Genomic DNA, 21,924 nt, shown 5'->3' with positions numbered 1-21,924 from the left:
CTTTATTATTATGTTTTAATGTCATAAACTAGATATGAAGATCTATTCTCCTATTACTGTTAGCAACATACAGCAGCATAGCTGCTGTGCTTCTTGCAGCCACAAAGTGATTGCTTCAAAAATGGCTTATGCCACTATCACAACATATTTGTCCTTTAAAAACTTTCTTTTCTGCTGCCTTATTTCATACCAAGAAGAGGGTTATAAGTGCTGGTCCATAGTTAAATCCTTAACCGGTCTTTTCTGTATCCAAGACTCATGTAAGGTTAAAAATGGCCACGAGGCTCCCTCAGAGTTCAGTCATTTGACATGTTTTTTGGTGTTGAAAAGGAGCCCTAGAGCCAGCTATAGCCTTGGTATAGGAGGCTTTAAAGTAAAAGGAAAGATTGTGGGTAAATAAAAATCAGGTTTACAGAGTTGCACATGAGAGCTATTGGCTGGGTGAATGAATGACCTGAGAAAAAACAAAATTTCCACAACCATAATCTCCATGTAGCTTTCTGAATCTCACACCATCAAGCAGTTTTATGACCAGAATATTGCTATCGTTTACACTATTCTGCTTTTATTTATTTTTCAACAAACTCAAGAGGAGGCTTTTCCTAGTGAAGCTTAGATCTTGCTAGAGGATCAGAGAGAATAACATCAGCTCAAGGAGACCTGAAGTTTCCACTTTTCCCTGAAGGTCCTGTGAGTAGAGGCTACTTCACTTTAAGAATGAAGAAGTGAATATTCATTAGCAGCACTTCTCCACTGGGGATAAAAAAAGGCTGGGGATTAAGTTTGAAGGCTGGACCACTGCCCATTCACACTCCTTAAATGTAAAGTCATGTGGCATTGTTTTGGCCATGCCACTAGGAACATTTCATATTTCTGTAACTGTGTGTAACTCCAGGGTGCAACACACACATCCATGACCTTTTCATCAGATGCTTTTAAATATTTTTCTTCTTGTGCTTCATATTTAGTTAATGATTAAATGTTTTGTTTGAAATAATCTACATAAGACATAAAATTAATCAAAACTTCCTAGATATGATCAGAAGAGATGAAAACACATAATTCAAATTCCCAACTTTAAGTTCCTTTTAGCAAAAATGGTATAATTTCACATTTATGCTCTGGCTTTAATAAGGGGTTTCTTTGCTAAACACAAGGTAGAACAAGCAGCTATTGTTTAAATACACATCTTGTGCCACAGCTTTTGCAACAAAGGGTGTGTAAATGAGGTCACAGGAAAATTTACAGAAAATAAACTGTAAGTCCAGAATAGCCACTAATAATAGTGCATGTGTACCTACAGAAAAATAAAGCAAAAAAAAAAAAAAAAAAAAAAAAAAAAAAAAAAAAAAAATCCAGAATATGCAAATCTTCCAGACTGGATTGGCATCTGGCCATCTAATCAGAAAAGGAGGGATGGAGTGGTTATTTCTGGTATCCTAATTCACAGGTAAAGCCCATTCACATCTTCAGAACTTCTTCTGTGGCTATGATGTCAAGAAAAGTTGTTGTCCACTCCAAATGAAATATATTGAATAATACATTGCCTCATAAAATGACTTGATTTCAATTGCCACAACTTCCATATTTAACTTCCAATTATCTTTCTTCAAAAAATGTTTAGAACCATAGAAAGGTCTACTTAATGCTTGCATGTCTTGTCATATTTTTTATCTAATTATCTTACATAAGTGCTGTCTCAAGATTTTACATCCAGTGAGAAAAAAAAAGAGTCATTGGTTTCCAGCTTGCAGTAGAACAGTTGCAACAAAACTACAGAATTAAGGTTTTAATTCTGATAAGCCTCTAAGTCTGTGTAGTGACAGCTGAAGTTAAGTGAAAGAATCTGTTTCCATTTGCCACACTGCTTGGAAATGAGAAACAACTGAACACCTACTGCCATCTCTATGAGCTGTTACCTTACTAACAGTTTCAATAATCCTCATTCCTTCTGGTTATCCTGGTATTATTGATAAGGAAACCCCATACATCTTAATTTAAAAATAGGGTTCTTTCATTGTTTTGGTGAAATTTTTTTGAACACAAAAATCACTGTGAAATACAAAAAGACTTTGACCAGAGGTTTTTATTTGGTGATAACATGACAATTTTCTAACGCTTGTGAAATATGAAAGAGTTTAATGATCTTTTGTGAGAACATGAGCTCTTCAAGAGTGGTAACTCTCTATGTTCACAAACTTGTAAAGTGGAAGATATATTTTATATCTCCATAAAGCAATTCTAGTCCATAACTATATTTATAAATAAGCACCTAATTATTAAAAGCAGAAGAGTGGTTAAATTTTTACAGGTATTTCACTTACAGGATTGTTAAACTGATTCTCAAGTTATAGTGTGTATAGTATGACTATCCCACTCCCCAAATATTTTAATATAAATAAAAGCCTTTGCTCCTACAAAATCTCCAGTGCAAATTTCCTTTTGGCACACATGCCAAATGTTCTGCAGTCTGGCAAAGGCTACTGCTGTCACTGCTGTGATTGTTCTGGGCAGCTGTGAATTTTGTCAGGTTAGAATCATGAATATGCAAAATAAGGGTGAAAATTGGCCAATTTTTTTCAGCTCATTATCTATGTTTTCTATATGCCAACTAAGATTGAAAGAACAAAAAAGAAAAAAAAAGAAAAAAAACAAACAAAAAGAAAAAATTCTCATTACATTTTGAAAGGCAGATGGGATTCATCAGAAGCTCCTTGGGGAGCTGTATCCCCCTCCTCCAAGCCTCACATGTGACACTTCTCTGTAGAATAACAATTTTTGTACAGAGGCCGTGATTTCTAGACGACTTAAAGGATTTCTTTTAGAAAGGCATTCGACCTGGACTTTAAAATTCCTAGTTGTCCCAAGAGTTCATGAGTTCATTATTGTTACTACTAAATCAGAATTAAAAAAAAAAAAAAAAAAAAAAAAAAAAGAGAGAAAAATCAGAATAATCTAAGAAACTTCCAACTGTTTGATTTGCTTATGTCTTTATGTCTTTGACTGCTAGGATAGAAGCCTCTGCCATCAGGAATCTCCTTTTCTTTCAGAAATTCACAGTCTATGATCATGGCAACCTTTGCTAGCTCCTTTACATCACCAAAATAATTTTGACATGATAAAAGGATTGCATACATATAAGTTGAGCCACAATGGAAAGGAAAAAACATTGAGATGAAATTCAACTGTTTACAACACACTACAAGCTGGAGTCCTCAGTAAAGACCACTAAAGTCACTATGAATTGGGTTTGAATTTGCCCTAAGACTATGTTTGATAGCAAATAAATGAAGGAATGAATGCAAGTGGCCAGGAAGGAACCTAGAGATTTATATATGCATTTATTCTCATATCATGTAGCTTTCAGTATGTTATCTACAGTCCTGGTAGGCTGAACTCCCTGAGACACACAACAGGGAGATAGTGATGGGGGGATGATATTATAGACCACATCAACAGTTCCTCTAGTTTGGTGCTTGGCATTCAACAAGATTCAGAAGCTGTTCAAGCATATAGAAATTTCAATACTAAATATAGAAATAAAATGCATAAATAAATGGTTCTGTCTTACTCTAAAATATTTATTTTCTCCATTAGTCATGATTATCCACAATTTCTGTAAATTTTTATCTGATATCAAAGACATTGTTGTCAGTATTTTTTTTTAAATCCTTTAATATCAGTGCCTTAAGACAATGAGTTTCACAGAATATAAAAGATGTGGGGAAAAGTTGATACTTCTTTATAATTTTCTGTCCTTTTATATGTTGCAGAAAAAAATATGGACAAATAATTTATTCAAATTAAAAAAAAGTTTTTGTTGACCTTCAGTAGTTCTTTTGCCTTTTTTTTTTAAATCTGCCAGATTTTAAAATATTATTGCTCAGATATCTTCCTATATCTCTGCTTATTTTTGTGACATTTTCCAGACAGACAAGACTATTTCTGATTTTTTAGAAGACAAAAATAGACATGGGGAGATTAGAGCTGAAAATGTTGTGCAATGCCTATGGTTCATTGTGGGTTTTGAAATAACCAGCTGCAATCCAAACTGTTATTAGGCTGGACGGGAAGAAGAAAATACCCATGCCATGAAAAACTTGTGTTCAGCTGGATTTTATAAGACTGAATTTTCCAATAAATTATAACAAGATGTCTGTTGAGTTTACTCTTTTCCTTATACATTACTCTAAACTTGTCAATGTGGAATTTCATCTTCGTCATAGAGGCTGGTTGATTAAATCTTTCCTTCTTAAATTGTTCTTTGGCATTTCCATTTTTAGATATTTTAAATCACATTATGTCAACGGTGTATTTTGCAATCTTTCAGCATATTAACTACATTTTTGTAAGCACTTAATTACTATAATAAAGACAAAAGTCTTTACCATATTGGACTTTCAAGCACCTTCTTACTGTGAGGAAGAACATGTCACGACCTGAGATGTGGGACTAAATATTACAAAAATGGTGAGTTATTTTCTACACCATTTCCCTTTAATGGTAAAACATCCTGTGTTTCAGATCTTTGAAGATAAAACAGGCTTGCTTCTTCCCAGTCTCACAGGTGTGTTAGATAATTTGATCAATATATGCAAAAAGACCCGGATCTAGCAACATAAGTGTAACTAGAAAAAAATAATGCTAAGTTGTACATTTTGAACCTATACTTTTATCTTCTTCAAAAATATGATTATTTTAAACCAACTATTAAACTATGCTGGAATTTAAATATTTACCATATTTCTGCTTAAATTTCATACATATACAGACTAGCATAAATTTTATTTTAAGAATTTGTTTGGCTACATTATTTATAATCACCTCTTATGACTTCATTCAAGTTATCTAGGACCAAAGTGGAATTCAGTCATTTTATTGTGACTTTTGACTTTCTAAAAGTACATAGTGTGTGTGGGTCTAGAACAGTTCATTCAATTTAAATCAGCTATATATCTTTGGAAATATATCTTGGTACTACCTGCATCTTTCATAAAATAATTATTTCTGTAATTCCTTGCTCCATTATTAATTAATTAATAATTCTCTAAATGAAGCATGGAAAGAAGACCATCACTGTTTTATTTTACATGTATTCACAACTCATGAGAGAAGTTTTTTGATTCCAGGGATTTACTATACAGTACCTGATTCATCTTTTCTGAGCTCTGTGAAGATCTAACCTCTATTACTTTCCACAGATCCATTATTACAACAATCTCTCCAACATCCATTGTACTAAGACTAATGGAAAAAAACCACAGTTTGTTTGTATTACACCTTTAGCCTTTCCTACATCATTTCCATGCCTGCAATTGTATACTCTTTAAAAAGTAAATTTTAGAGATGCTTTGTTCTAGTATTTATTCTCTTCTAGTTCTATTTTGTAGGTTGGGTTTATTTCATGTTCATTTCTTATGAACAACTGGATGGAAAATAATTTTAACAATCACTATATGGATATTTTCTGTATGACTTCTTTTACTGTACTTTGCCTAGCTAAGCTTGTCATCCCTGGTTCAGTTACAGTAAGTTTAAAATGTCTGCATGAAAGTCAAAAGCATTGTTGTTTCCTATGTTCACTTTTACTACTCATTTTAAAATATCCTTTCTTATGTCACATTACATTTTAGGCTCTATTCATTTTCTAAGTATCCTGAAATAAATTGTACTGTTTATTACTGAGTCTTACACACTTACCACCTTAACTAATTTATGAGTTATATCAAAAAAGAAATCAAGAGCTTCTCTAAATCGTTTGTCTTGAAAAGATTTATTACCATGACTTTACCTACTCTTCACATATAATAAAACCTATTCTTTTTAATACAGTTGATGGTAAAATATAAAGATTCTTCTTTTGGTCACCTTCTATAATGTAGACACACTCTCTGTCCGGAGGATACTTGTTGGGGTAATTTGGAGAAGTGAAGATGCCTCCTTCTGCATATTTTGTCCAAGTTCCACACTGCACTGGTCTCTGTCCTTCGGACACAGTTTGCTTTTCTGTGAAATGATGACATTAAGCATTATATAATTAGCCCAAAAATTATTATGTCCATGTGACACCTAGAACTCTCTAACAGGATAAATACAACAGCCCCTTTTCTGCCAGCAACCTCAAACTTTTATCTGTTGAGACTGAGTGTGATAATTGATCTAGGGGGAAAGAAGGCTGTTTTTTAGGGGTACAAACAGGTAATTGTTACTCAAAATATGTTTTTCAAAGCAGAGGACAGGGGTAAAATAAATTTGCATTGCTTTTAAAATAATAACCTTCTAAGGAAAGCACATGCTTGAGAATTGGATGGCATGAATTTCCCACTCATACATCTCAAAAAGCTCAAGCATGTGCTCTATCAGCATGCTTCATGACATAATACAGGAATATATCAGTCACAAAATCAAAGATATAACCCAGAGAATTATTATCATATATAGAAGTTGTTTTAAATCTTTGTCATATTTAGTCTATATTCACTGGACAGGGGTATTCCTGCAGGTAGAGAGGGGAATTCCTGCAATCTGGTTCATAGATTATTTTTATCTCACTGTTTGCTGTAAAATTAATAAATAGCTCTGAGGCCAGGAATCACAGCCCAGAACTTTCCTTTTCCTAAGTGAATCCTCAGAGAGCAGAGTCAGACCTTCTTGTCTGCTTCCTTCCTAGCCCTGAATCTCTTGCATTTCTTTCTGTTCTCTGGCAGAGAGACTGGAGTCAAAGGTTTGGGCCAGCTCAAGCTTAAGAAAATCAGGGATCCCTTCCTAAGCATCTTGCTTTGACAAGTAGGCTAAAATGAGATGGATTATTCAGAAGGAAATATATCTAGGCTGCTATTAAAAGGAAGGATTGTAGGTTCTAGACTGGTGTTGCTCTGAATGAGGTATTTAATAATCAAAGAGCTGTCCCATGTAACTTAACCCCCTGGTGCTTAAAGTAAAGAGTAAAGGTGTTTGAGGCTTCCTCTTAGGATCAATGGATGAAAACAAGCAGTTTCCAAGGATGATATTAACCACCTGAGATCTGACTTATACTCTGCAAGCATTTCTTTTTCACCCTGGTCAGTAACCAGGCAGAGAATGACATGGAGCCCAGTTTCCTACAATGAATTCCAGCCTGCAGGGACTGTGCATTCAGACACAGGTTCGGACACTCACTGTGCTTTGCAGCATTCCCTGCTAGGCTCTCCTCACACTGAGCATCCAAGGCTTTCAAGACTCTCTTTCTCTACTCCCCCTGCACAAATGTACCCATGATACCAAATTTCAGGATTTTAATTATACTTCAGCAAGAAAAAAGGTTTTAAGTGTAGGTAGCTGAGTGCCCAAACTGGACTTCCTCATTTGAAAGCGGTGATCTTTAGTTAGAGTCAGACTGAGCCTGATGAGCACCCCTGGATCTTTTGTGTGTATACAGGCATGTGAATACTCCAAACAAATGGACAAAAGGCAGACACTGGAAGTAAATGAACTACTAAAAATTTCAAAAACTAAACAAAAAACTTAAATCCATATTTTGGTCTCCAATAAATTGTCTGACAAAAATGTTTGAAGTTTACATACCTGTTCCTTTTTTGGTTGCCCCACACAAATGTAGGATGATTAGACTTGCTACAACTGAAAGAGAAATATGCATTAAATATCACAGAGTGATAGTTTCTGCAACCAAATTACTTATATTCATATATGCCACAAGAATAAAAATGAAATAGCATTGCTGTAAAGAAAAAGTTTAATTTTTACTTGCATCTTCTAATTGCACATATTGTATAAGCAAGTTTCTTCATGGCTTTTTCTTGTAAGTACTTATCTTTGCAAATGTATGCAAATAAAGAGGAAATCTTTTGGGTTTAAAACAAAATCCACAGACACTTATGTTCTAATCCTTTTTTTTTTTTTTCTTTTTCTTTAACATTAGAGAAAAACATTTTTACCAATACCTATTTATATAATAATAGTTCATGTCAGTGATAGAAAAGTGGCTGCTTTTAACAGAGGGAGACTAAATTTCAGTGCCACTGTATGTACTAATGTCTCTCACTATGGCATAATAAAATTTGAAAATTAGTACTGGGAGTAGGAAAGAAGTGAGAGGTTGGATTCTTCACATCCATCAAAGTATTTACAAATCTCTAGTGAAGTAAATTATTGTGTGTGCTTAACAATCTCATTAATCTAGTTTGACTTGTCGAGAGGGTGCTGCTTTTTTTGCTGCAGTGAATCTACAGCCCACTTTGCAAACAGGTATCTGCTGTCTCCAACTGTGATAGGACAACTATGCCTCTCGGAAACAAATGCAACCTTTCTGAAATGGACTTTGACCTGGAGAAAATGACTGAGTTTCTGGGAATTTCCAAATATAACAGTTTGACTAGAAAAGGCTAAGAGGCAAACCCTTAGTACAGTCCTAATGAGACTAATTTGGAAGATCAAAGTGACTAGCTAGCTACCTGATGAAGAAATCACACACTGATTTTCTTGTCATCATTCATATCTTCTTTGGCTATCAGTGAAAGTGGAATTGCAAGTGCAGAAGAGAACAGATCCATCAGTTCTTGGAGTGCTTAGGGCTTTGCCTCGGCTAGTTTGGCATTAGGCCCAAACACAGTGCCCAGGCTGCACTGACCTTAAGGTGGAAATGAAGTTGCCTGCTTATTCAGAGCATTTTGGATCAGTCAGCTACCATTTTGTTGATGACTATGATGAGGAACTGATCAATTAATAAAAGTAATTGAATGGCATACATTCTTCTTATTTTCCCTAAGAGACACCAAAAGACACCATGGCCTAGTAACTCTGATCCTTTTCAAGATGGTGCTTTCAACATTTTCACCTTTTTTATCACCATTTATGTGTAATTTTCACCCCAAAGGAAGCCAGTCTCCATATTTCCAGTATTCTGATGGCACTGAGATCCCTATTTCTATGTCTTTGACCTTTCCCATGTGACAGAGGGTTTGAGGCATGGATGATGGCTGCCCTATTAAGCAGGATAAGATTGAAATTCTGGGAAAATGAAGGCTTGGTAGCAAATTCACTATTTCTTGGTCAGGCTCACAGCCCCTAGAGACAGATGTTGGCAGCAATCATAGTTAAAACTCTTGTGTGTCATGAGCATTCAGTGAGAATACTACACCTTCTGCTCGGATCTGAATGCTACCTAGCCATTCATGCCCTTACGCTCCTCAGGGATGAATTCTGGAAATACATGTTAGCTGGGACTCTGCCTGCCAACCCTGTCAAAATCCAAAGGCAAGGCAGGAGTCACCCCTTTACTGAGTTTCTCATTTACTTTAGCTGTGTTTCATGCAATGATCATAATGCATCTGTGCTTGTAATCTTCACCAGCCTACACCTAATTTCTCAGCAGTGTAAAGTGGATTGATGTTCAAATATGGAATCAGCTGCCAGTGTTCCTTCTGCCCATAAATTTGTGGAAGCTAGAATAGGATAACTGAACAAACTCAATGTGAGAAGTGTTTCTTTTAGGCAATTAATAACAATGCATATCTGATTCTTAAATGTTCATTTCAAGCATCTTTATCTATTAGGTCTTCTCTCTTTTTCTGCACAGAAAAAAGTGAAGTTCAGAGAAGTAAAGAGAGTTGGTCCAAGTCACAGATATATTATTACCAAGAAGACAAAAGCCCAGAAGGGGCTTTTCAGTTCTAGCTGCAACTGCTAGAAAAGAGATTTCCAAACTACAGAGCTGTTTTCCTAAAGCATACTTAAATGTCATATCAGTATTTGCCACTAATAAGCTGTCGAAATAATCTTGATAATAAAGTCTAATAGACAAGCAGACACTAAGAAACTAAGTGTTTGGGAGTTTTGGTTTTATTCTAGATGTATAATATCTAACATTTGGATAGATAAAGTGAAACACTTCTCCCATGCTTTAAAAAAGAACAGAAAAGAAAAGAAAAGAAAAAGGCTCTTGTTTTAGTGTTATTAACAGCAGCACCAAAATATTCAAGTTGCCAAAAAGTAATTAAAATTGTGGTCTTCTTGGGAAAAGCCAACACAAATACATATTATTTAAGTAGACAAGGCAGACCATTTTATTCTATGATCCCTCTGCACAAACGCACCCACGATACCTCAATTTCAGGTTTGAATTTCTCACTCATTTTTCTTTCTCAAGCCACAGAAAAATAACAGTGCTTTTCAGAGAGGGGGTAAAAAAACAAGACCCCAAAGACACCAACCATGGAATCTTCACTCATTGAAAAGTGTCACTTGGGAAGTGTTGGCAGCATAGCAACAATATTGTCATTATCTCGGTTTGGGTATTATTTTAAAGAAGTTTCCATAAAATTTCTTGTCTTCCTCCTCCCCCTTTCCCTCCTAATCATGGGTGTAATTATAATCGTGCTTTCTAGTGCCACTCTGATTATGCATCTTTCCATCTTTTTTGGATCTGTGCATTTTTTTCATTACAAGCTGTACATTAAGTGATTTATCTCTTGGCCAGGCTTTTAGGAGGCTGTGATTTGGCACAGACGTGGCTTAGTCTGGCGAAGAGTTGTTGGACAAGCAATACCTGGTCATAGCGCTATTGTACAGGTGTGGGCGCGCAGAGAAGTGCTGGGAGGAACTGGGGCCAGTCAAGCCCCTTCAGAACAGTGGACCCTCTGCAAAACAGAGGCGGGAGAGGGAGTCCCACCTCGCATCTTGAGGCCCCTAGGGTTTTGGAAGAGTAGGTGATATATTTCGGTGCCTCCTTGCTAATCCTGGTGGATTTCAGCCGAAAGCGCCGCCCCCGCTCCGCAGCTCTCCGGGATCCGTGCCCGGTGTGGCCGCCCCCGCCCCCGCCGCGGCTCCCGGCGCTGCCCCGCGCCCCCTCACCCTCGCCGGCCGATTCCAGCCACGGCCGGGGCCCCACGGCGCCGCGGACGGCGGGGGCAGTTCCCTCCGCTCTCTGCCGGCGCGGCAAAAGCCACCAGACGCGTCGCGCCCAGGTGAAAGCCTCCAGCCCCCGGCAGCGTGCCCCGCCGCCCGCCCCACGGCGCTGGCAGACACCGGCTCCCCTCCGGTGCACCGCAGCGTGGTGGGGGAGAGGATGCGGTGTGTGCGTGGGGGGAGTTCGCCCCCTCGCCGAGGGAGCCTGGGCGTCCCGTTCCGCCAGGTGTGGAGGCAGCGGAGGGCAGGAGCCCGTGCGCGGCGGCGGAGCTCGGTCGGGGGTAGGGGGTGGGAAGGGGGAGATTGATACTCACTGTGAAAGAAGCTGCGCCCATGGGTCATGTCTGATCCTTACACAAGGGGCTTCGGTCTCCACTAATTCCATTTAGATACGGGAGGACTTCCAGTGGCGGGGAGAGGATGGAAGTAGGAAAAGAAGAAAAAGAAGAAAAAAAAAGGAAAAAAAAAAAAAAGCCCGAAGCCCACACACACACAGAAGAGCTGAGCAGCTTTTCCTCTCCCTCGCTCTCCCTCACCGCCTTCAAATGATCACCGCCGGCTCAATCCCATCACACCCGAGCGATCACCAGCACCGCCACGAGCGGTGCATCGCGGCGGCGGCGGGCAAGGCGGCGGCGGCGGCCCGCGCATCCAGGTGCCGGCGGGCGGCGGCGGCGGAGCGAGCCGAGCCCCTAGTCACCAGTTTCATACAGAACCAAAAGCAGATCGAAGCATTTCCTGCAGGACTCCGAGCCCAGCGACTTCCAGCCCTTCGGCTTCTTTTGATGCATTGAAGAAGGGATTAATGGGTCCGTCATCAGCTCCCTGTGCTTGCTCCGCTGAAGGGGTGGGGGCGGGCGGGAGGGAACCCAAAGAGGAGGGGTGGGGTAGAGAAAGATTTACCAAATAGGGGATTTAGTCATATTTGTGTGCAATGAGAACCTTATTAGAGAAGAAATCCTTTAAAATCGAATAAATCCATTTTTGCAAAACCCTCTCCCTGCGCATAACATAGTATCAAGCGGTAGCAGCGGCAAGAGGCTGAAAACACATTGCACGGTCTGAAATCCCTTGAGAATGGATGGAGCGAGAAAGAGATGGATGAGGATAGACAGATGCCCCCCTCACTTCTCCAGTCCAGGGCGAGAAGCAGAAGAAAACCGTGGAGACTCTTCCATTCATTCAGTAGAGGAGAAGGGGAAGGGGAAGAGGAGGGGGAAGGACGGGAGGGCGGCGGTGGTGGGGAAGGAATGATTTCAAAACTGGGAAAGGAAGGGCAAGAGGAGAGGGATCGCTTCCCTCTCCTAATCAGTTCATGGATCAGCCAAAATGCTGATGAGTTCCTCCTTGACCTGCACCTGCCAAAGGGAAATTGAAAAGATTTTCCCCCTTGAGAGGCGACTTCTTCCTCTACACACCCACACCCACGCACGCACAAAGACACGCACACACACTCACAAAAGGGAGCAATAAAAGTTTATCCGCTAATCCTCCGACCACAGATATAATGATTACCTCTTCCAATCAGCCCAGAGACGACTGCAAAATCTCTCCCTTTCTCTTCCGCCCTCTCCCAGCGTCTAGGACTTATCTTCCTCCCCAGCTACAACCCACCCCAAACACCCATCCCTTTGACGAGATTGCGGAGGGCTAGTGGTCAGAGCGGGAAGGGAGAGGGGGGAGAATACAGCAGAGAAAATCTATTAATAATAAGAATATTGAGGGAGCCTGAAATGGTCTCAAAGGAAAACAAGAGGAGAGGAGGAACGGATGAAGAGAAAGGGCTGTGTCCCCTCTTGGCCTCGGGAGCCGGCCCTGCAGAGCCGCGGCAGCCGGCACCCCTGACTCCCGCAGCGCCGCGGCTCCGGCACTCCCGGCCCGGGCGAGGGGAGGGCGGCAAGAAAGGACACGGAGGGAAGCGCACGGCTGGGGCGGCGGGGAGGGACGAGAGAAGGGAAGATTTGTGTCACAGAAGTGCAGGGGTAACAGCATGAGATCCCCCGGCTCCTCTGCACTGCTGCTGCGGCGACCAGGCTGGGGAACAGCCGGCGCGGGAAAGCCGCCGACCCCCGCGGGGATCGGGGCAGAGCCAGGGGACCCGGGATACCCGCAGTCCCTACCCCGGGCTCCCCACGCCGCAGCAGCATCTCGGAGGTGGGGTCGGCGCCGCTCCTCCTTGCCCGCACCTGATGCTCACTCCGCTTGCAACAGGAAAAGTGTGTCTGGAAGCGCAGCTGGGGCAGGGAGAGGAGGGGGCGTTGGGAAGGAGGCTGTAAGTCAATTAAAATGAAATGCAGCCCGACATCCTGCTTTGCGCGGGTGCAGAAAAGCAGGGGCGGGGGTGAGCGCAGGTCGGACGGCACCGACGGCTGCGCGCCGGCGGCTCCGCGGCCGGGCGCGGAGCGGCAGTGCGTGCTAGCGGAGCCGGGCTGCCCGCTGGGGCCGGAGGGGTCTGTCCCACACCCCGGGGTCTGCCGGCGGGCTGGGGACAGTGTCAGCGTAGACGGGGGGCCCGTTGTCTTCAGGGCACCTTTTAATGACATGGGTACCCTTGTTGCCTTTGGGACAGCACTGAGCAGCCCAGCAGCTATTCTGGAAGGTGAATGATGAGGAAGCCTGGATATTTATTCATGTATTTATTTGTTTATTTATTTATTTATTTATTTTTCCCAGTAAAAAGCTGTGTTTTAATAAAAAGCCTCAGGGTTTTTTTTTTCAGCCAGTGGATGGTCTGCCCCATACTCTGAAATGAAGACTGTATCTGCTGTCAATGCTTATGATTGCAGGCAGTCGGCAATAACAGTGTGCATATTAGGGTGATCTTGGCTAGCAGGATTCATCCATTCAACCAGCCAGTCGTTAGCCCAGCCAGCCTGACTGAGCACTTAAAAGTCCTGCAGGGTGAGAAGGGCACAGGGTTTTGCTACAGGGCTGTGAGTAACCTCTTTATAATAAGGAATATAGAAGATATAAGACTTTGTGAAAGCATTCACGTGTTTTGTGTAATCCATCTTGCCATTAGTAACATCAAGTTTGCAGCTGTTAATCTCAATAAACTGTCCTACTCTGCTTTCTAACCCTCTCAGCACTTTCTCTGACCTTCCTTATTCTCATCCACAATGAGTTACAGAACTTTATTTGTAGAGTAATTGAAAGACACCTGACTTATCCATAGGATAAACTTCTATACAGATGTGCAGTCTATCTTAGGGAACAGTAGAGTAACAGAAAAAGGGTAGTTTTCAAAACAGTCATACAAATGTTTATAGACAGTCAGATGTTTCTTCTGCAGGATGATGCAGACATCCATATGGCTAAGTTTCAAGTTATAGTTACTTAAAAAAAAAGGTAATAGAACAAGTAGGCATAAAACAGCTGATTTTGCTGTTCTGGGAAATGTGCTGTGTCACATCATACAACAGTGAGCTTCACATTTTTCCTTTACTGAAACAGGATGTTTTCAGTTTTAAAATTCCTAGATCTTTTATTGCCACTCATAATTTTAAGGATAGCATTGCAATAGTATTGAGAAACAGAAAGTGGTACATACCAAGTGTGTTTATGCCAAAATGTAATCACTAACTATCATTATGGAGGGAGACATCCACAAAATAAATGAGGCATGACCACAATGGCCACTGAGTGTTCTCATTAGCAATGAGACCTTAAGGAGATATCTCAGGATCTACATCACTGAATGCTAAAAGCTTATACAAAAGTGTTTATAAGCAAGTACCCAGGGTTTGCAATTTAGAGACTGTTCAAAATTGCTTTCTGCCTCAATAGATAGCACTTCTCTAGAGTTTGAAATTTTGAATTTCATACAACTACTGAAATATTCACCACCATATTTTTTTGGCTTTATGTCTCCTTTTGTTTATGTGAGTTTTGGTAAATGCTCTTTCTAGTAAATTAGTAGCTCACGCTCTTAGATGGGCAGATCTTCCATTACCCTGGAATTCTATAGCTAAATTTTTATAAACTTAGTGTGTATTTTTATATCCCTAATTAGCTAATTGCCAGAACCTTACATTTCTGCTAGGTAGTAAATTAAAAAAGGAAGAAAAAGATTGACATTTAATAAAACATGAAATGTTTTTAAAAAATGGGAAAGCCTAATAACCATAAAAAAATATGTCAAATGGCATCTTAGTAGTGTTAGGAAGTCTTTGAACTTACTTGGTAAAAGTCCTATTGATTTTTAAATGAGTTTAAGGGTTTTTTTAAGTTTTGCATTTTTCTTAGAGTAACAACATTGGCTTATTTTATTATATAGAATGACAACTACACTTTTAGATTAGAAATGTACTTTTATTAGTTCTATATTGGTTGTCAGCTGAATCTTATTTTTAAAAATAAGCAAGAAAGCCCAACACAATTATGTTCCTTGATTCAGTACATACAATGTTATTCTTTGTAGTTTTAAAGCATCCATTACATGGCAATCTCTTTATATAGTGCATTTTGTTGGCCTCTCTATTTCACATTCACAGCTGAATTTTTCTATTGATTTTTAGAGCAATATGTTTGAACCCAGAATATTTTATTCAGCAAGACATGAAGCACTTCCTGTTGTCTAACATCTTTAGGCCAACCTAAGACACTGATCAGCCTGAGGATGGTTGGTTTGGCAGAAAGGAGATCACTCTTTTATAGACTAGTTTGAGCACTGTGAAACATTTCCAAATTGAGATTACAAGATGAGAAAAGACAAACAAGCATGAAAATAGCTAACATTTTTTTTCCAAAACAGTAGTGTACAATCTCCTATTGAGATCTATGTGAAGCACTGGACAGTTTTCTTCAACAGATAGAAAAAAACCTTTTACCACTGAATTGTGTTATGCTGGTGTTTCAATGACAAGAAAAGAAAATAAAAATTCTGCTTTGCTATCCCCCCCTTCTGTGGTTAGCATATATGTTTGTATGTCAAAAGCAGAAGTCCTGGGCAACTGGCTGTAAATTGCCCTGTCTAGGCAGGGGGTTGGACAAGACAGTCTTCAGAAATCCCTTCCCATCTCAAACATTCTGTGATGCTTTGAGTCTGTAAACAGTTAGTGACAATGGATTGTAAATTGGGGGAACAGTTTCAGAGAGAAAAAGAAAGCCCTTAATATTCAGGACTGATTTGGCTTGCTTTCAGTTGTAGTGGGTAAGAAGATAAGACAATATATCTCGATTATTTTCTCCTTGAACCAGAGATTATTCAGTCTCTGTTAAAATGGTAAATTATTCACAGTTAAAAATTTCTCAGCATGGAGGAACCTTAGGTAAATTACCTCCATACCTTTCCCAATTAAATTCTTTCTTGTCAAAACAAAACCTACCCAGAATTTGTCCATCCTTTCTTGGCTACTTTGGATAGTCTTGTCTTACCCCAGCTCTGCCATTGACAACTGTTCTAACTATACCCCATAAAAACTAAATAAATTAATTCTTCTTTGTGTAGATAAAAGACTGAAAGTATTCAAAATAGCCACGAGTTTCTCCCACATTTTCAACAAAATATTCCTTAACTGGAAGAAACGGCACAGTTAGGAAATGGAGAAGGCACTGGCTTCCTTATTTATGGAAAGCAATCTATGTTTCTGAGGGTGGGAAGGAAGAAGTATGAGGCTGGTATTTCTCTTTTTTATGCCTTCTTTAAAAACATTTTGGATTCTGTGTCATGTGCAATCACAGATGCACTTTTTGCCACAATCTCTTTGTGAATGATATTTTTTTTTTTTTTTTTTTTTTTTTTTTTTTTTTTTTTTTTGGTTGCTAGAATGTAGCAAATTCAAGCTACAGTCTCAGTATAACAGTTATACACAGCGTGACATTTGGAAACACTGAAATGAATCATCAAGCTGATCAGCACATCTACATTCATGGTTTAGTTCAGATAAAAAATGTGGTGCTAAAATGAATTTCCCAATTGCCCTCACTTACCGCATTTTGGATTGCAAATTGGAGCAGACTTTGAGTGTGTGAGCTGTTTTTCTTATAGATGAAACATAGCTGAGAGATGTGCTCCTAGAGCAGTCTATTTTCTGACTTCTAAAGGCCATGCAGCCCCACAGGAGCAGAGTATAACTAGTGCTAAATAAATACAGGTACAGAGCAGGCACGGAGAACTGAGTACCAACCATTTCACCTTCCAGATAGGCTTCTTTTGCCCTGAATTGTATATTAATATGGACTAATTCAGTATTTCTTTCAACAGTGCTAGTAGCTGAAACATGAAAAGCTGAAATATATTCCATTCTTTGGTGATGAAACACTTACAGAGAGGCATAACATATTTCTTCCTGTGTGATACCAGGATAATGGAACCTTTTAGTCCCTTAAAATAACATCTTTCCTCTTATCCATTTTCTGGTCATTCACGGACTGTCTCTTGTAAGTGCAGAAGGACTTTGAGTCTATACTCTTCCAACAAATGTGTTCCTGAATATTACACATTTAGGACATCTCTTCTGACACAGTTTTCTTGAAAATTGAAGAGTATTTCCGTTTTGCAAACGGTCGGTGGGATAACCCTTAAGTATGGGAAGAAAGCAGTTTAAACAAGGAATGAAGAAAAATCTGACACTTTTCAACTGCAGTTTTTCACAATTAATCTTGTATTTAATAAGTGCAACTTGGATTTACATGACACCACACAATTTCAAAGGATAAAAGACTTCTCTTCTACAGTACACTTTTATTTGTTCTTCTCTTTTTTTCTTTTATCCTGTTTGATTAGTGTCACTCTGAAATGGAATGAATTAAAAAGTAATTTTTTGTGGTGATACAGGAATTGTCAAGATTGCCTACTGTACTCACTTTTCTTTATTTAGGACTGGGGTCTCCAAAAATGGGAGAAATTGTGGACTAATAGAGTATATAATACAACCTGTTGGGGTGCAGAAAGAATTTTTTTTAAACAATTAATAAACAAAACAACACAAAATCATTTTTAAAAAAAAAAGTTTGTTAGTTCATCCTTATCTAATCCTTCTTAATTTCTATTTTTGTATGTGGTTTATAAATACAATGCATTAGTACAGTAGTCTGTGTATGTATTTTATAAATAAATAAATAAATAAATATTGGGTCACATGACAAAAAATCTCTTACTAATAGGGGTTTGCTACCAAAAAAAGTTTGAAGAACACTAAAGTTCTGCCAGCTATCGCCTCTGAAGCAAATGGTGTTTGTAAAAGTGCTAGCTCAGGTTCCACATTTAAGACAGAGATAAATTTGTCACTTAAATTAAGGCTTTCAATTACCTTTAATTCTACCATTTCAAGAACATGGGCAATTCAGAAGGTGGGGGGGCGGGTGTTTGGTTTTGTTTGGTTAGTTGTTTTAGTTTTTTTCATTCACATGTTGATGATTTAGTTTATGAATTAAACACAGACATGTTGCTATCTGAAAGAGCTCAAGAAATTCCATACCTGTTATTGGCAGAGTCTGGACGAAAGCTGTTGAATGGGAAGAGTCAAAAAATTTTCACTTCTCCAAGTCTTCTAGTAAGAATTTTGTGATTATTACTCTCCAGCTAAAATAACTAACATCAAATAAAATCCCAAGAATATAAACAAAAGAACAAGAAAAAAAAGATAAATTTTTTTTCAAAGAAACAACTGTAAGAACACATGAAACTCATGGCAAATCTTCCCAAGATTGTATTCTGAATCATCTATCACAGGTTAAGAATTTGAAGAAAACAGTGGAAGATAAACCCTGAGAATCTGCATAATTTAAAATTAAAGCCTGAAATGGCAGAAGTTAAAATTAGGTTAAAATAGATAATTAGGTCCTTACAAAACTACTATGATTACTACACAATAAAAAATTATCCAAAAATTACTAGTTTATTATTATCTGATTCATCTGCACTTATCTCTGAGCCATTCCATTGCAGCTTTTACTACACTCTTTTTCCTATAACTCTATTTAAGGTAAATAAACCCAAATATTCAATGGGGCTCCCACCTGAAAAATGTATTGAGAAACAATGTAACATATATAAGGACTGTATGAACCTGTAAGAATGAAGAAGAGTACTTAAGAGAAAGTATAATTCAGTTATATAGAAACTTGGATGTTTTCCTGAAATATTCTCTTTAGGACTGACAAAAGAAAATACCCCTTAATAAGACAAAGCAGCACCATTTCTCCTACATAGTAGTGAGGAATCTTAGAAGGGTTAATTGGAAAGTTCAACTAGTTCTTATTTCATTAGTGTTCCAGTGGAATGCTGTAATTAAATGCATTTTCCAGGGAATTGTTAATAGGGTTCAATTTACCATTTAAGATAAATACTCTTTTTCAAACTAGGGAGGCAGGGTGAGTCATATTTATTATTTAAGTGGAATATTTATAATTGTGTGCCATGGAAAGAAGTGCATGAATCTTGCTGTCTTGCCAAACATTTCATCCTTGTGAGAGAGTAGCAGAGATGGTGGCAAATCATATATTTCGGAGTTAAATTAGTTATTGCAAGACACTATGAATTTACTAATTACTGTAGTCCTGGTTCAAAAAAAAGCATTTATTTTTAATCTCTTATGGAACAGAAATTTGAAATCTGCATGCAATTTTCTAACTTCCAAGTCAGCATCTTTGCTATATCTAGCACATGAGTTATACATGTAGTGCACACAGCAAAGCTACAAGTTAATAAATGATGGACTGAGAACTAGATTGAGATGAAGGCAGAATGGGAAGAGTTAGTTGGGAGCACTGAATTAGAAGGAAAAGCCTAGCTTGATCAGCAGTTGTAAATCAACAAAATTTCACTGAAGATGCTGGATACACATTTGTCAGTCCAAGTGAAGTCTTATTTTAAAAGACTATTTTCTAGACTAACACATAATTCAGATATTAATTGTATTGTTCTTTTCTTAATCTTGAGATGGGGACAAGGGGGAAGGTTGGTAGAAGATGGAAAGAGTACATGTATAATGCAAGTAGGCACAGTCCTAACAGAGATACTTGAATACTAATGGATAACACTGAAGACTTAAAATAGATTAATTACAAATACTAACAGATCTAGGATTCTGTATACATCGGGTTTTGCTTTCAGGGAACTGACATCAAAATATTCTAAATAAGGCAAAATGATTGTATTATGCTTTGGAGCAATATATTAGTATGCATTGAAGCTGCAATTTTTCCAAGGAGGTAACTAAAAATACAGAGTCCTTCTTTGACTGTTACTTACATGAATAAGTTGTTACAGGTGAAAGCTTTTCTGTTTCTAGTTCAAAATGCATGTCCTGTCATTTAAGTCCTGTAACACTTTTTCATAATTATCAAAAATATGTTGAACCCAGCATTTTAAACACACGTTTCCTGTAAAAAGTAAACCATTTCTTTCCAAGGCCTGATCTGATGTAAAACTAATCATCTCTTTTTAAAGTCATAGCTAGGACAAAATTTAGTATCATTAAGTCAATAATGTTAAAATTACTTTCAGTTTCCATCTTCTGAATGGCCTTTCATTCACAGTGTGCATATGCAAATTTTGACAGAGGTCTTCATCATTAAATGAATAGTATGCTCTTGCACATGACAGTTTTTTAAATTACAGTTCATCTTTCTCAGTGTATTCTGCATCAGCCTACTAAACTGAATAGCCTCAAGTTTAGCTATTCAATTTTAAAACTGTCCAACATTATTAGCAGAGCAGAGAAGCAGTTCAAAAAGTAATTAATTCCAGGGCTTAGAGTAAACTGCTATTTTAATTAAAAGAACACTAAATACTAATGTCCTGATTCTTTGTACTTAGAACATGAAATAAAATGTCTAAATCACTTACATTTAATACATTTTAAATGCAAGCTGAAATACATGAAAGGCACATCTCCTGTTCCTGCTCCTTATACGCTGACTCAAAAAAAGGAAAAGATTATATGCCATATTTATTGGTTATGTTGTGCCATTTTTCTTATTGATTCTCTTCCAGTCTCTGCTGAGTAGGAATATCAACAGTTACACCATAATTGCACTGTGTAGGATGCCAGACCTCAGCTATGTTGTTGTGACTATTACCACTTATAAACCCACAGAAGACATGAGGTCCAAAACAAAGAAGATGTGAGGTTTTCTTTTGAAGCCATGAAGTGCTTTTTGTGCTTTGCAAATTTACAACTTCCATCTTGTGCAGACTTTAAATTATACACAAGGAAGGCTCTTTACATGTGAAGAAGCACTGTGCAGAGCACTAGAACAGGCTGCACAGAGAGGTGGTGAGGTCTCCTCCTCTGGAGATATTCAAATCCCTCCTGGATGTGATCCTGTGCAATGTGCTGCAGGTAAACCTGCTTTAGCAGTGGGGTTAGATGACCTCCAGAGGTCCCTTCCAACCCTCATCACTCTGTGATTCTGTGAAACAAGACTTTTAGACAGTTTGGTTTTTACTACGACTTTACAGTCTCACATTTTTGGTCGGCCTCTCTCCTCATGCAGCAGGTGAAGTCTGCAGGTGTGAGTGCAGTGTGCCACAGCACAGCATGGCTGGTCCTAAACTAGCACTGATTCTCTCCCTGCCTGACAGAAATCTCCAGCAGGATCATCGCCATGGCCTGAAGAAGCTTGAGCTACAAGGCTCAAGAGATCAGGAACAGGAGGCTGTGTGTACCACATGATGGTGTCAGCATTGCCTGGGGCTAGCTCAAGTATCTATGTACAGATGTTTGCACAATACAATTCTGCCTCACTGCTTATGTTTGTGATGCTTATCTCACCTCACAGCTGAACTGCAGTAATGAAATACGTGTCGCCACAACGACGTGGAGAAAATTCCAGCTTGTCCAAGATGATTGACAAGGACACAGACTGTTTGTCCTTCCCTCTCCACAATACTTGAATTTCTCTATAATTTCTAATTCAGTTGCTATTTTGTGGCCAGGACCCAGGGAAACTAAAAGATCAGTTCAAATTTTGGTAAGGAAGACAGACAACAAGTTTAATCATCTAGCTAAAAACAAAATAAAACAAACAAACAAACAAAAAAACCCAACAAAACAGAAAAAACCCACCCGAAAC

The 21,924-nt window shown here is 38.6% G+C and overlaps 1 protein-coding gene across 3 annotated transcripts in view; it reads right to left on the bottom strand.

Annotated features, from left to right (window-relative positions):
• NETO1 (neuropilin and tolloid like 1) overlaps nucleotides 1-11,730 on the bottom strand; it is a 63,105-nt gene extending 51,375 nt beyond the window's left edge. For all 3 annotated transcript variants that reach the window (XM_053979870.1, XM_053979879.1, XM_053979889.1), the window contains exons 1-3: nucleotides 11,217-11,730; nucleotides 7,564-7,617; nucleotides 5,869-6,006 (exon numbers count right to left, since the gene is read on the bottom strand). In XM_053979870.1, the coding sequence (XP_053835845.1) occupies nucleotides 5,869-6,006; nucleotides 7,564-7,617; nucleotides 11,217-11,244 (220 nt within the window). In that variant the 5' untranslated portion in view covers nucleotides 11,245-11,730. The remainder of the gene's footprint in view (nucleotides 1-5,868; nucleotides 6,007-7,563; nucleotides 7,618-11,216) is intronic.
• Nucleotides 11,731-21,924: the final 10,194 nt, after the last annotated feature.

Source organism: Vidua macroura, chromosome 1 (genome assembly GCF_024509145.1).
Source record: "Vidua macroura isolate BioBank_ID:100142 chromosome 1, ASM2450914v1, whole genome shotgun sequence".
Lineage (NCBI taxonomy): Eukaryota > Metazoa > Chordata > Aves > Passeriformes > Viduidae > Vidua > Vidua macroura.
This window is presented reverse-complemented; position numbering and strand designations above follow the sequence as displayed.